This window comes from Astatotilapia calliptera, chromosome 3 (genome assembly GCF_900246225.1).
Source record: "Astatotilapia calliptera chromosome 3, fAstCal1.2, whole genome shotgun sequence".
Taxonomy (NCBI): Eukaryota; Metazoa; Chordata; class Actinopteri; order Cichliformes; family Cichlidae; genus Astatotilapia; species Astatotilapia calliptera.
In genome coordinates this window covers 7,979,372-7,992,335 of record NC_039304.1, presented here as the reverse complement: position 1 = coordinate 7,992,335, position 12,964 = coordinate 7,979,372, and the positions used below count along the sequence as shown (strand labels likewise).

The following is a 12,964-nucleotide window of genomic DNA, read 5'->3' as shown; positions in this document are numbered from 1 at the left end:
GGGCTCCGTATTTCTGGTATTAGTGTTCAACTAGAACTGCTATTTTTCTGTTGCTCGTACATACCACCGCTTGTCCAGGTTTAGCTTGACAGGTGAAAAAATGACTCTAGGTTATTTGTACAAGCAACTAATTATGAACCTTTAAGTTTTATTCACTTAACAATAAAACTTAAAAGTTCATAATTTGTGCAAGACAGTAAAAAGATACAAAGGCATGTTATTAACGAAAGACAGGGATAATTTAATATTTTTTTCTATTCAGTTCATCTAATAGAATGAAGGTTTTATATTCCGCAGGGTAAATGAATCCACTGTTGCATTCATAACATAACATGACATAATGCAATGCAACAACACATATTAACAAACTTCATCCTTTAATTAAAGCCTTGTGCAACATTAAGACGTAGGTTCATCATAGATGGTTTTTGAGTGTGTCTTTTTGAATGTGATGCATAAAGCTGCGGATTTTCTCCCAGGGAAGGTTTTTCTTTTAATTGTTCCAAGAGTTAATGAACTACAATGACCATATTTCATAAGTGATGTTGCACATCTGTGCTCCCTGGAGTTTGACTGTGCCGCTGCTGACAGAGACGGAACAGAGAACGCGTAAGAAGACGACTCAACAAACAGATGGAAGTATAATCATCAGCTCTCGCCGCAGTGCCATCAGCTTCAAGAGCTTTGGCAGTCTTTAATGTGCCTAAAGGAAAAGAAAAGAGTTACAGTGGAAGGATAAATGAAACATCAGTATCTTTAATGTTTCCCAGTGAACTTACTACCTGTGGGGAACACATGAAAACACATTATGGTCCAATCATAGATATCTTTCTCGCTCTTTCTTCTTCGCCATGTCTGCCTTGCTACATCTAACTCCTCTTCCTGCCCGCTCCTCTTCCTCTGAGTGACAGTCTGTCATTCAGCACTCTCTGCTGCCGATAAAGTGCTGTCCCCCCTTTTCCTCACTGCTTCACTATTTAAAAACAGGAAAAGTAAGGATTTCCCTGCAGGCTAGGCATGCAGTTTTTGGGGATGAGATGAGTGAAGATAGAGAAAAGCAAAGATGCAGGAAAAAAAGGAGCGCTCAAAGAACAGAGAAGAAAAAGAGGGGAAAGTTAGAAAGAAATCTTTGAATTGACCAATGTAGATTGCTGTGAGGACACTTAAGATAGGAAAGACAGTCAAGGAGAGAGAACTATTTCTACTGTGTGTGTCTGGTGTGTGTTTGATGACTGAAAGACAGACACAATCCTTGGCAGACCATCTCTGCTTCTTCAGCAAAGTCCATTCTGTTGGAGCTGTCAAAACACACACACACACACACACACACACAAACTTTAAGAATAGCAGTGTGTAATGGCCGTGAAAATAACACTAGCTATTGCCCAGTTGTCATCTGACTCGAGGCATCGGGCAGCTGGAGGGTTCAGGGTGACTTTGATGGTTGAAATTCTTAATAAGTGAAATTAATCCCGCTCTTTATTAAGGTCACTCCATAATTGGCGTTGAATGTCTGTGGGATTACGAGCACAAATCCTCGTCTGTATAAACACACGCACAGCCAAATGCTCTTGCGTTGCAGGATATGATTCGCAAACTCTGTTATCTGTCGACTAATGCTGCGATTTTCCCGGGGATACATTCTGATGGGACAGAGTGACTGCTGTCCGCACAAGCGCGAATTTGTTTTAGCTGTAAGAGGCTTTTCCACACTGCCAACAATAGAAATCCAAGGGAAACTCAGCAGAGTTGTAATTAAAACAAAAACAAAAACAAGTAGATGTCAGTAGAAGCTTTAAAAATGTCTCCTTCAGTTAAACCCAAGCTTGATTCAGTCTTTGCCCTCAACTCACCAGGAGTCCTGGACAAGTGGTACCACTTACCGTATGCAGGATTTGCCAAAGTGTTTGCTTGCAGTCCTACAAAACCCAAGTAGTAGCTTAACAGGGATGTTCTTAGGTTGAATGCTGATTGGTTAAAAAACTGGCATGAACGGGAAAGGAACTGACATTGGAGTTCAACACAAAGAGGCAAAAGGGTGAAAAGACAACAATGGCTGCTGTGGATGATTTTTATTGATTTGAACACACTTCGCTCTTTATAGGTTATAACTTTTCTCTGTAACTGGAGGAAGGACAAACAATGGCTCACGCAAGAAGAGCCCACACACCACTTGTTTTCATATTTCTGTGACCTGCGTGAAACATCTGCAATCAGCTGTGTATAGGCTCTGTGAAGATGTCCTGGGGGACAAAAAAATTCAAAAAGATAGTCTGCATTACAAAGGAAATGAATAAAGGGACTAGAAGATGCTATAAAGTGTGCGTTTTTAGAGCTTTGCAGATGACTAAAAGCATTTTCACACCTGACTGGTTTGTTTGGACAGGTGAGATAGCTACCAATTGGAACCTGGTGAGAAACAACTGGACTGAGACTATATTTCCAAATGTCATTTTGTTTACTGTGGTGCAGTCTAAAAGCAAAAAGAAAACCACGATGTTATGTGATAGCAGATGTGTGATTTTAGCATGAGTGGAAAGCACAGGAAGAGCAGCGTGATCCGCTGTGAGTCATGAGGGTCCTGATGAGGCATCGAGGATGAAGGATTACATCAAGAAAGCTGCATTACTTAATAACTTTGTTTATAAAACATCAGTGGGAATATGATTCATATCTTTATATCTTTCCTTTGGTCTGGGTTAAATGAAGCACACTGCACCAATGAGGACATGAAAGTTGTGATGCAAGCTTGTTTTTTTGTCCTAGCTTGATGGGAGCTCTGCTGAGAGACAGGAAATGAGGGAGAAAGCTGAGGACTGACATGAAAATGTTCTCATAAACAGACAAAAAGAAACTTTTTTAATAAGAAAACTAAACTCTTTATAATCATAGCTCCAGGATTATTCATTTTTCTCTTTTGATGTCAGAGGATTATTTCAGAGAACTGAAGTTACGTCTTTATTAGCTGACTTGTCTGTCTCATTTACTGTGCTCATTTCCGTTTCTATGTTTTCTTCTTGTGGGCCTTTGTGCAGGCCCTCAGTTCACTCATTGTCTGAACCAACTTCATATGATCTTCTCTGCTGGCTGAACTGTAGGTTGTGGGGCTGCGGTGGAAATGACCACGTTAGAGACAACCACCCCTTCTCGCTGATGTCACACAGATCCAAAAGTAGAAAAAACTTTCTGAAGCATGAGCTTTTGAATCATTGAGAGTACTTGTACATAGACTGACCTCATTATTTGAAGCTATCTTTAATATGAGCATGCAGAGCTATAGCAGTATATTTATGACAGAAACTAGGTCCCCTTTAATAACTTTACAGCCACTTGCTGATTAATCAGCTGCTTGGCTATCAGCTGAGTGTAATCTTTAAATACCCTCAGGCATGCAGTGCAGCCATTATAAGTGCGTGATACATTCCTCCTTCGACTCTTAACTCGATCCAAGACGAAGTGTTTCAAAAACTAAATGTGTGATTGCATAAACGGTTTCTTCAGTATCAGGGTGAATCTTTGAACTGCAAACAAATGCAGCTTCAGTGACTTCAATTTTATTTTAAAGAGAAAATGCAAACCCTAATTTCTAAATATTATAAAAAACGTGTCTGTATTTAGTTTGACTTTGTTGGTAATGTTCGCCTTTTTCTGCAGCATCACTCTGGATCTGTTTCTAAGTGTGTGTGTGTGTGTTTGTGTGTATTTAAACTCTCGGTTTAACTAACATCCTGCCTGAGGTATGACTCAAGGCAATTTCTCCTCATTTTAGCTCAAGCGATGCTCTAGGTGTGTGTAAATACAATATCTCTGCTCTGCACATGCATCAGCAGTCTCCTTGTGTCCAAGCAGCACTTCCTATGTTTTGAAACACAGCATCATCACCAAATAGCCACACGGAGGCAGAGTCACGCAAAAGGTCAGCGTCAGCCTCCCACCTCGTGCCCGTTTGTCGCCGGGCTCTGCCCTTCCCTGTAGCAGATGTGTTAAGCAGCACATGGCCTGGTGTGTGGGCTGAAGCTTAATTTGGGATTAACACTCAGGATATTACAGATTACCTCACTCTGCGTTTGACCTTCTGTGTTTAGTCAGCCAGCGTTGGATGGATGAGCTCTTATCTTTTAGTAGTTACAGCGACTCAATCTCGCCGCTGAGGCCGGAGCCTCTAATGAAAAGCTCCCAAACATGTTGTGTCACGCTGTCAGCATGAAAGCAAGGATTACACATCACAAGTCTTTTGACTAATTCACAGATATAGTGGGGGTTGAACATTTAAGAAGTAATCAGCTTCAATTCATAGATTTCCGGAAAGATGTTCGAGTCACAAAGCAAACAAATAATTTCAGTCGCACACGGCATTGGTTTTGATCGCAGATGTACTACAAGTGTCAAAATGCTCCAAGCGTTAGAGGATGTATCTAAGTCAGTTGTGTCAATATGACGCTTTCCTGTTTTTTTTAGGAATCCATTAGTGTTGGACCAAAAAGATTGTGCCTCTTTTCTTTATTCAGCTCTTACTTCAAAACGCTTTAGTGCTCTGTAACTGCAAACAGTAGTTATGACAGGCTGAAATATCTACTGAAATATAAAAAAACGACTTTTTTTGATTAGCGAGGTTTGTTTGTGTTACATCATTGTTTCCCATGTGCTTAAACAGACACACACACACACACACACACACACACACACACACACACACACACACACACATACCCCTGCTGTCAACTGAGGACCAACTGCCAGCTGCCCCCATACTTCTCTGTCCTCATCTATATTTGATGCACCTCATTAAAAGTTGATTGTGGAAACACTTCAGCATTCCCGACATTCCTTTTGATCCACTATTTAGTCTCCCTCAGCACTTCGGACCGAAAAAGTCCCCTCAGTCATGCGTGAGTCAGTTAAAGGCAGGAAACAGAGCGCGTGAGGAGAGCTGAAGACATGCCAACTTATCTGTAGTGCGACAGCTGGTCCAATACAGCTCATAGTTGAGAGCAGGCTAAACAAATGTAGGGAGATTGTTCCTTGCCGACTGTCAGTCATGTTGCAAAAACCAGTGAATTTAAATTTCCAAAGCAATAAACGTTCAGAGGACGGAGAGGGAAAAACAGATATGGAATTTTTGGATGGATCTAGTAACTTGTGTTAGTATTTAGCCGTCTAATCCTACCCTGCACTTTGGGAGATCAGCACCAACCACTGCTAGCAAACAGTGCTTTCCAATATCAAACTAAAACAAATACCTTTGAGAGTTAAAGTAAATTTAATGGTAAGGTAAGTAAAGTGCACACATATCCACCGATTAATCAACAGACCAACAGCATACCAGGTGACATTTAACTTAATATGTGGGTCTGTGTGGATTAACTTGCTAGGAAGCAGTTTTGAGTGGCCACCCAAGGAGCTACAGCTTCTAGTCTACAACAAGATTAGTGTTTCGGGCTGATATACCACTAAGGCTTTACCTCAGTGAAATTTACTACACGTCTAAAACAAATCTTTTGACAAAAATACTAATAAAAAAATTAATAATCCTGCTCTCATAGATATGTTTTCCTTTAGTATTCCTCAAACAGCTGACCTTGAAGTTCTAACACTTTTCTACGCGTGTTAGAAGTGGTCACCTTTTGAAGTGACGTGCTGCTGCGAGGCCTCTCGTGCACGAATGCAAACACGCACACGGAATAAAGCATCTTAAACAGCTTGCCTCCCTCGCTTGAGCCTCTCTGTGAAAGATGCATGTTTTAACCCAACGCCGAGGTCCCATCAATCGTGTTGAAGGCCACAGTCACACACGCATATACGAGTACACACACTTCACTGTTTGACTGTTTCGCTGGGTAAATATTAAGACCTGCCTCTTAGGTAGCCGTGTGCATTAATATATGTCACCTGATGAGAGTGTATGTGTGTTCTCGGACGTTAGCGTGTTTAACATTGTGTTTGCTCTGCAGAGCCTCAGCTGAAGGGCATTGTCACGCGGCTCTACTGCAGACACGGCTTCTACCTCCAGATGCTGCCGGATGGCACCATGGAAGGCACAAAGGACGAAAGCAGCTCCTTCTGTAAGTAAAGGAGGACAGACTCTTAGATATTGTTGCTGTACAAGGGTTCTATTTCATGCCTGAGTCAGTACATGCACCTCTAGGAGTTTCCCCTGCTTCCATGTCAAAGTGTGTTTAAACGGGATCTTCCTGGTAAGACAGATTAACATCCTGAGAGCACGCAGAGGCACGACAACCCTGCCATGCTTTCTGGTTTGATTTGCACCAGGATCGATCAGGCTGAAAATGCATGCACACTTGGCGAGGTGGACTAGGGGAACGGCAGCCAAATGGGATTCATTCTCATTGCATAATATATCACAGAAGATCTCTGGCACTGATTAAGCTCTTCAAAGACATGCTTTTAATTGTTTTGCTTACAATCATTCTGACCTTCAGGTTGTAAGCCTTATGTGCCTATGAATAACTCATCTGTGAGTATACACACTGCACTGTAAGTGTGCATGTTGTGCTCTCAGTTTCAGGCACAACACCCTGAATTATTTAGGCATATGTCAGAGTGCAAGTTTCCAACAGAGTTCAATGAAACATTAAAGGGTCTTTAACCTGCTGGGTCCATGTGCTGTTGGAAGAATCCGTAGCAGCTAATATTCTGGTGTATTTATCACTAGTAAGTAGATGTCATGTGATGTCTCCTAAATGTTCTATCCAGGCAGTGCAATCACCACACAGACTTGATGTTACAGTGGTCACAGCTGTTCATTGGAACAACGTGTCAATGCTGCCGCCATATCGCTCAAGGGGAGACAGGCTGTCTAATGCATGCATGTCTGCAGTCTTTACACAATTAAAAATCCTCATTAATCACTGATTTTTCAAGTAGCTTTCAAGACAATTTTTTTGTTGTAAAAATGGTTTTTTAGCAACAACTCTTAAACCATTGGAAGTCATGTTTATTTCCTATTAAATGGTGACACTTGTGAGGAAAATACATTTGTTAGTTGAGCAGCAGAGTTGTTGGTTGAAAGATGTGGGTTGCACCTATTAAAAACTTCCCAAATCTTCTCTGCCAATGCCAAACAGCTTAATCTGCTACTCCCTCTTCTTTGGCGTCGTTCAGTTGATTGGATGGTTGAAGTATGAAGAAACAAGACATTTTGAAAATTTTGCAATAATTTTACAATATATTCCTTTAAAAAATTGGGGCCCTCTGTAGCATGTGGAAGAACTTCTGGTGATTTTCGTTGGTAAGTTAGCCATTGTTTGTTTCTGTCTATCTGCTGGTCTGACTTTTCTCAGCTTCAATCATGGTTTTTAAGAGAAACTTAACACCCTTTAAGGCACAAATACTGTAACTGAATTATCCTGTTAAATTAACACGCTCGATCTATGGAAAGGATATTTCCTACCTAACTCTAATGTTATAGTTTTATTGTTAGCAATAGCTGCTAACCGCTACCCAATGATAACTTAATAGATGGCTAATGTGGCTACTGGATAACTGCTAACAGTCTTTGCTGGCTGGGTTAATGATTATGATAACTGTTTAATGCTTCAGTGTTGTTGAAATGGGAGATTCTCTGACCTCTCGAAATTCCTCATGAAACAGCGTTCAGTGTTGTGAACACTGACTATTGTTCATGTGTTCAGCTGCTAGCGATTCAATTTCTAACTATAGTATTTCAAAACTACTTAATGGTATCAAATAACCACTCTGAAGATTTTATTGAAGACCTACAGTTCTTAACAGTCACACAAAAACCTGCTGTCCTTCTTTGGTTGCTGAGTTTGTGATTGTGCACACACACCTAACCCTGCGAGGGGCATCGCCTAGAACATTAATGACTCAAAACATCCTATCCCATGATTCCCTAGAGTCTCTGGATGGACTCCAACCTTTCCAAAGAGATCAATATTATATTACAGGAAATCCCTGATGTGGCAACACGGCAGCTTTTTTCTGTCAAAACACCAGTTTGGGTGGGAAATATGAGCTTAGCACAATTTTGGATTTACACTCTACACAGGGAGGGGAGAAAATCACACGTTGACACTCAGCTGTGGTTCCCCTGTACAAGATTATATTTCAGCATTCTATTAAGACGTCAGAATCCTTGTGGCTGCAGGATTGTTACTGGGTTGGAATAACCTGGATCTAACCTTGAGGTGTTCGTTGTGAGGTTTTCCCCTGGCATTTGTCCTGGAGACTAGCTTATGTAACTTGGCAGGATGATATTTGCTGATGGGAAACATAGCAGCGCATAAAGTGTTTATTTAGTGAAATAAACAATGAGTGAAATATTTCAAGACAACTCTCCAGAAGACTGATTCTCCAGATTCTCACATAACAATCCCCGGGACTGTTATCCCTGAAAGCTGGTTTGGCACCGAGGTTATGAATCCTCTAGCCCAAGGAGGTTGGTTAAACACCTCCATAAAGTGATTAGATCTGCACTCACCTCTCCCTCTTATGTAACTGCACACCTACGCTGAGGCAAATGTCGGCTGAACATTCTGTCTGAAGTGATCACATAATACCGCTGGGCACATCTGAAGGCGAACAGGGCTCATGCCCAGACAGATGTAAAGACGAGCATTGTGTAACAGCACCCCTAGCGTGCAGTGGCAATAAACTTCAGTCGGCGGAGGTCAGACCGCAACTTGTTTGCAGGGGTTAATTTTTATAACAACACTAATTCCATCAATGCCAGTATCTGGTGCATGGCTTCCCTGAGCTGTTACATTTTCAAAGGCGGCATGTGATAAACTCTGCAAAAACCAAACTGTGCACTTACAGATTATTTATTAATTCAAGCAAACAGTCTTCTAGAGATTGACATCAGTGAAATAGAGTATCAATCAGAGACACAATCATCCACCTGGCTGCACAGAACATTGAATGAGCAGAAATTGCTGTGTGAGCATCAACTCTTATAAACTGTATGAGTGTGTGTGCATGAGAATGTGTGGAAATTCAGACTATAAAATGCAATGTGACCGACAAACAGACACCTTTTGCTTTAACTCAGTTTCACTCTTGCATATAGAATTCACCTGTTTTTTTTTTTGCTTTCTTTTTTTTTTTGGTGATACATTGGGCTGATCTGACCATCCAATGCAGAATCACGATACAGCCAGAGAGAATACTCTTGAAGTCGCGTTGATAGAATCTCCTCAAACCTCCTCAGCAGCCACAGAAGGAAGAGTTATTGTCTCACTGCTTTTGTGACCAGCTCAGATCCTCACTGACGTTGAGCCCCGGAAACTTATTCTCTCCTCCTGTGGAGAGAGTAACCCAGCAGTGTAACCTGCTTGGTTACACACTGAGCCCAAAAGCCATTCGATTCTACCAACTCTGTTCAGTCTGTCCGTTGTTACTTTCTCTCTTGGTGCTGCTAAAAATGAATTAGCTGTGACACTGGGACTTTCTGTGTGCTTGGCCTTCTCAGATCCTGTTCTCACTCCCGAGGTATCAAATGCTATAGATGGTAGAAGCTGTCAGAATCACAGAGATACACAGAAGGCATCCTTTAGTGTCAGTTCCATGAACCACTGGCTGTGGCAAGAGTAAGATAAATCTCAGCGTCCCAACTTGACACATACATTTTAAAAACAGCTGATATTTTTTTTTGTTTAGGAAAATTCCCAGTAGCTAACTGAAAACTAGGAAAGCATATGAGGAACTAACTTTCAGAATAAAACATGAAGTAAACACAAAGGACAATCCCCCCGTAGCAGGAGGAGGAAGAGGACAGAAACAGGTATTATTCCCAGTCTTTTTACTTTACATCTATCAACAGATACCCCTTATCCCAAACTCTACACAGGTTACAGGTGATCTATCTTAAGAAGTAAATGTATTTGGACTTTGGAAATAGACTAATCACTGCCTAACATTTAAAGAAAAAAAAAAATCCTTATTGATCATGGGGACAAAAGCAAACCTTAACCCAGGTTTAGGGGCAAGATTAGGGTGAATTGTTGGAAGTTAAAGTATTTGTAATTTTTTTCTTATATCTGAAACAGATCAACCCTTATATGTAACAATAGCCACCTTCTACCACTCATCAGCCTCATTTTCAACAGTGATTATGCACCCCACTGAAGTGTATAACACAAAAGTGTGTAACACCAAAAAAGGCCAAATCAGCATCAAATGGGATAAATAATTAAGGGAGGAACAGGGAAGTTCATATCTGAGGCGCTGGCCCATGCAGCCAGCTGTGATACTCATCGGCTGATCTCCAGGATGAAACTTTCGCCTGTGACCTGCTGCAGTGAACGACCTCCAAGGGGCAGGAGGGAGCCCGGTCCATTGGCTCCCTCTTGTCACCTCTCTACCTGGGGTACCAGGCTTTACAGCAGCTACCTTAACCTCCTGTTTCTCCTGGACCCAAATGTGTCAGGAAGGCAGGACACTGAAAGGAAAGCCAAATGGAGGGAAAGAAAAAGCTGGGAAGAGGTACAGAAGCCCTGAGGGGATGTAATAGAACAAAAAGTGACAAGAGTGGCTTTTGTATGGCCTTGGAATACTTTTATCACTTTTTTAAAGCAAGCGGCTTCAGGGATTTCTTAACTAGGTGACAGAGGAAGCTGTCACCAAAGCACACTATATTTTTGCAAGTGAGAGATTGGTGGAAACAAAGAGGATCACAGAGGAGTGGAGAATGGGAAGACGGGCCAGAGCAAACTGAGCCAGTGAGACAAGATGGGCTGGCAGAGAAAGAGAGTAAGTGAGACGGAAGGAGGGGGGGGGGAGACGTGAGGATGACGGTGAAAAAGGCAGAGGGACAGGAGGGAGTGATGGGGAGCACGAGGAGCAGCTGGCATACAGCTGATGGCTCCTCAATCACTGTGTCTCCCCCCTTTGGTGGGAGGTCAGAGGAGCTGCCCCCCTCTGCTCCTCCTCTCCTCTCTCCTTGCCTGTTCTTGGCTCTTCCAGGCTGTTATATAATAAAGCTGGGAGAGGAAAGAGGGGAGGGAAGAGGAGCAACTTTAAGATATACTTATCTTTTCAATGGAAATGAAGTTGCTGTACTGTGTGTTGCTCTGACATGTTTTAGCCACTTTAATAGAAATCAATTACACTTCATAGTTGGTTGAACATTTGTTTAAGTGCAACGCAGATTCTTGGGTTTTTAAACTTTCCATTCATTTGAAAAGTTCATGGAGACTCTGAATTTAGTTGAGATGACCATTAAAAAAAGTTTAATTATTTCTGTAATGATTAGAATTTTCTTCTAAGTTGTAAAGATATGGGAAATAATTCTACGTCTAGTAGGGCTGCCACAATTAGTTGAGTAGTCACGATTATGCCGACGATTTTGTCGACGACTTAATTAATAACCCTGTTACCGTCGTTTGAAGCTCTGTAAGATCCTGAAAGACACAAGAATAAGTACTAAGATTTAAGAGTGTAATAATGGACTGAAACAGAAGATGGCAGCAATGCATCTACTAGGATGCCAGCTGCCATTAAATGCCAAAGAAGAAGAAGCATTCCCCGGTATCATAGCTATCCCAGAATTCATAGCGCGAATCAGCCAGTTCCAGTTTCAAACAATTGCGGCAGCTACTTATTTTTAATTTGACTCTTTCTGGGTCTCTTAAGTTATTTTCAGGTGAGAATGTAGCTGTGTAAACTTCAAATATCTGCTTGATTTATCAAAACATCACATATTTGTAAAAGTGCTCTGGCATTTTTGGAGAAGTCTGTTAAGATAGCTGACCGGGAGGTCAATGTTCACCAGAGCCAGCGAGAACACCGAACCCCGGGCACATAGTTTTCAGGCCCCCTGCAGTCTTTCGCTACTCAGTTTAAACATGATATATAATTCACTTAGATAACTTAAAAATGTTATTGTTTGGCTTTTTCCAGTGTTTTATTTGTTCCTGACCAACTGAAAGTACCACCAAAGGAGCAAAGAATGCTGGTAACCGACATGTGTCTGTGCTGGAAATGTCAGATGATTACCAATTTGTCCAAAGATGCTAAGGACTAAATCCAAATCAAGGGGTGATGACCAAATTGCTTTCTACGTAAACAGTGTTTAAGTTATGGATAAAATTGTAACTTGAATAATGTGCCTCTTCAGGAATTTGAGTGGTTTGACTGTACTGCTGCCAAACAACTGTGGCTACATTTAAGTTACATTGTGTTTTTATAAATGGCCTCGGGCCATTTCGAAAGTGTTTCAAAAGGTCACATGTACCTGATGTCAGTACTGGTAAAAAAAAATCTGAGACAGGTGACAGAGCAAAGGAAGATTTAAAATACCTTAAAAGAAAGAAGGGAGAGAATAAATTCTGTGGATAGGTCATGAGGGATTGATCTTGATTTCCTTCGGGGGACGAAGAAAGCAAAAATCCCAGAAGGAGACAGATTGATGGACACAGAGAAAATGGAAGAAAAATGGACACAAGAGAAAGATAGATGAAAGCTATTGACTCTCAGCGTGTACATCGGGAAGCCATGAGGAGGAACTTGATTCCCAGGCTTTTATCCACTGTAATTACCATCTCCCACAGTTGGAAGGAAATTTTACTTATCTCGCTTTGCACTCTGGAACAAGTCTGTTCTTTTTTTCTTTAACTTTCCCCCAGTGCTCAATAACGCTCCTGCGCAGAGGGCAGGGAGGCAAAAAGCTTGAAAGGCAGATGAGGGAAGCTCAGCTCTGTGTGAGAGCTGAAGCATCCAAGGAGGAAAAGATGTGAATATTGAAAGCCAAAGCTCCATCTGACAGATGAGGAGAAAGGTGGGAAGAGTAGCAGAGCGGGCTCACAAGGATGAGAAGAAGAGCATGAAGAATACCAAACAAGAAGAAGTGAGGATACGAGGCAGAGAGAAGAAGAGAGAGCGATGAAGAGCCAGACAGATGAGGCTGCAGGGTAAAATAGGACAAAGATGAATGGGAGAGCATTGGTTTCACAGGATGGGGAGAATGACAAGAGGCAACAGGGGA

The 12,964-nt window shown here is 41.6% G+C and overlaps 1 protein-coding gene across 2 annotated transcripts in view; it reads left to right on the top strand.

Annotated features, from left to right (window-relative positions):
- Positions 1-12,964, top strand: part of fgf11a (fibroblast growth factor 11a) — a 104,521-nt gene that overhangs the window by 51,428 nt on the left and 40,129 nt on the right. For both annotated transcript variants that reach the window (XM_026161601.1, XM_026161600.1), the window contains one exon: positions 5,952-6,062. In XM_026161601.1, the coding sequence (XP_026017386.1) occupies positions 5,952-6,062 (111 nt within the window). The remainder of the gene's footprint in view (positions 1-5,951; positions 6,063-12,964) is intronic.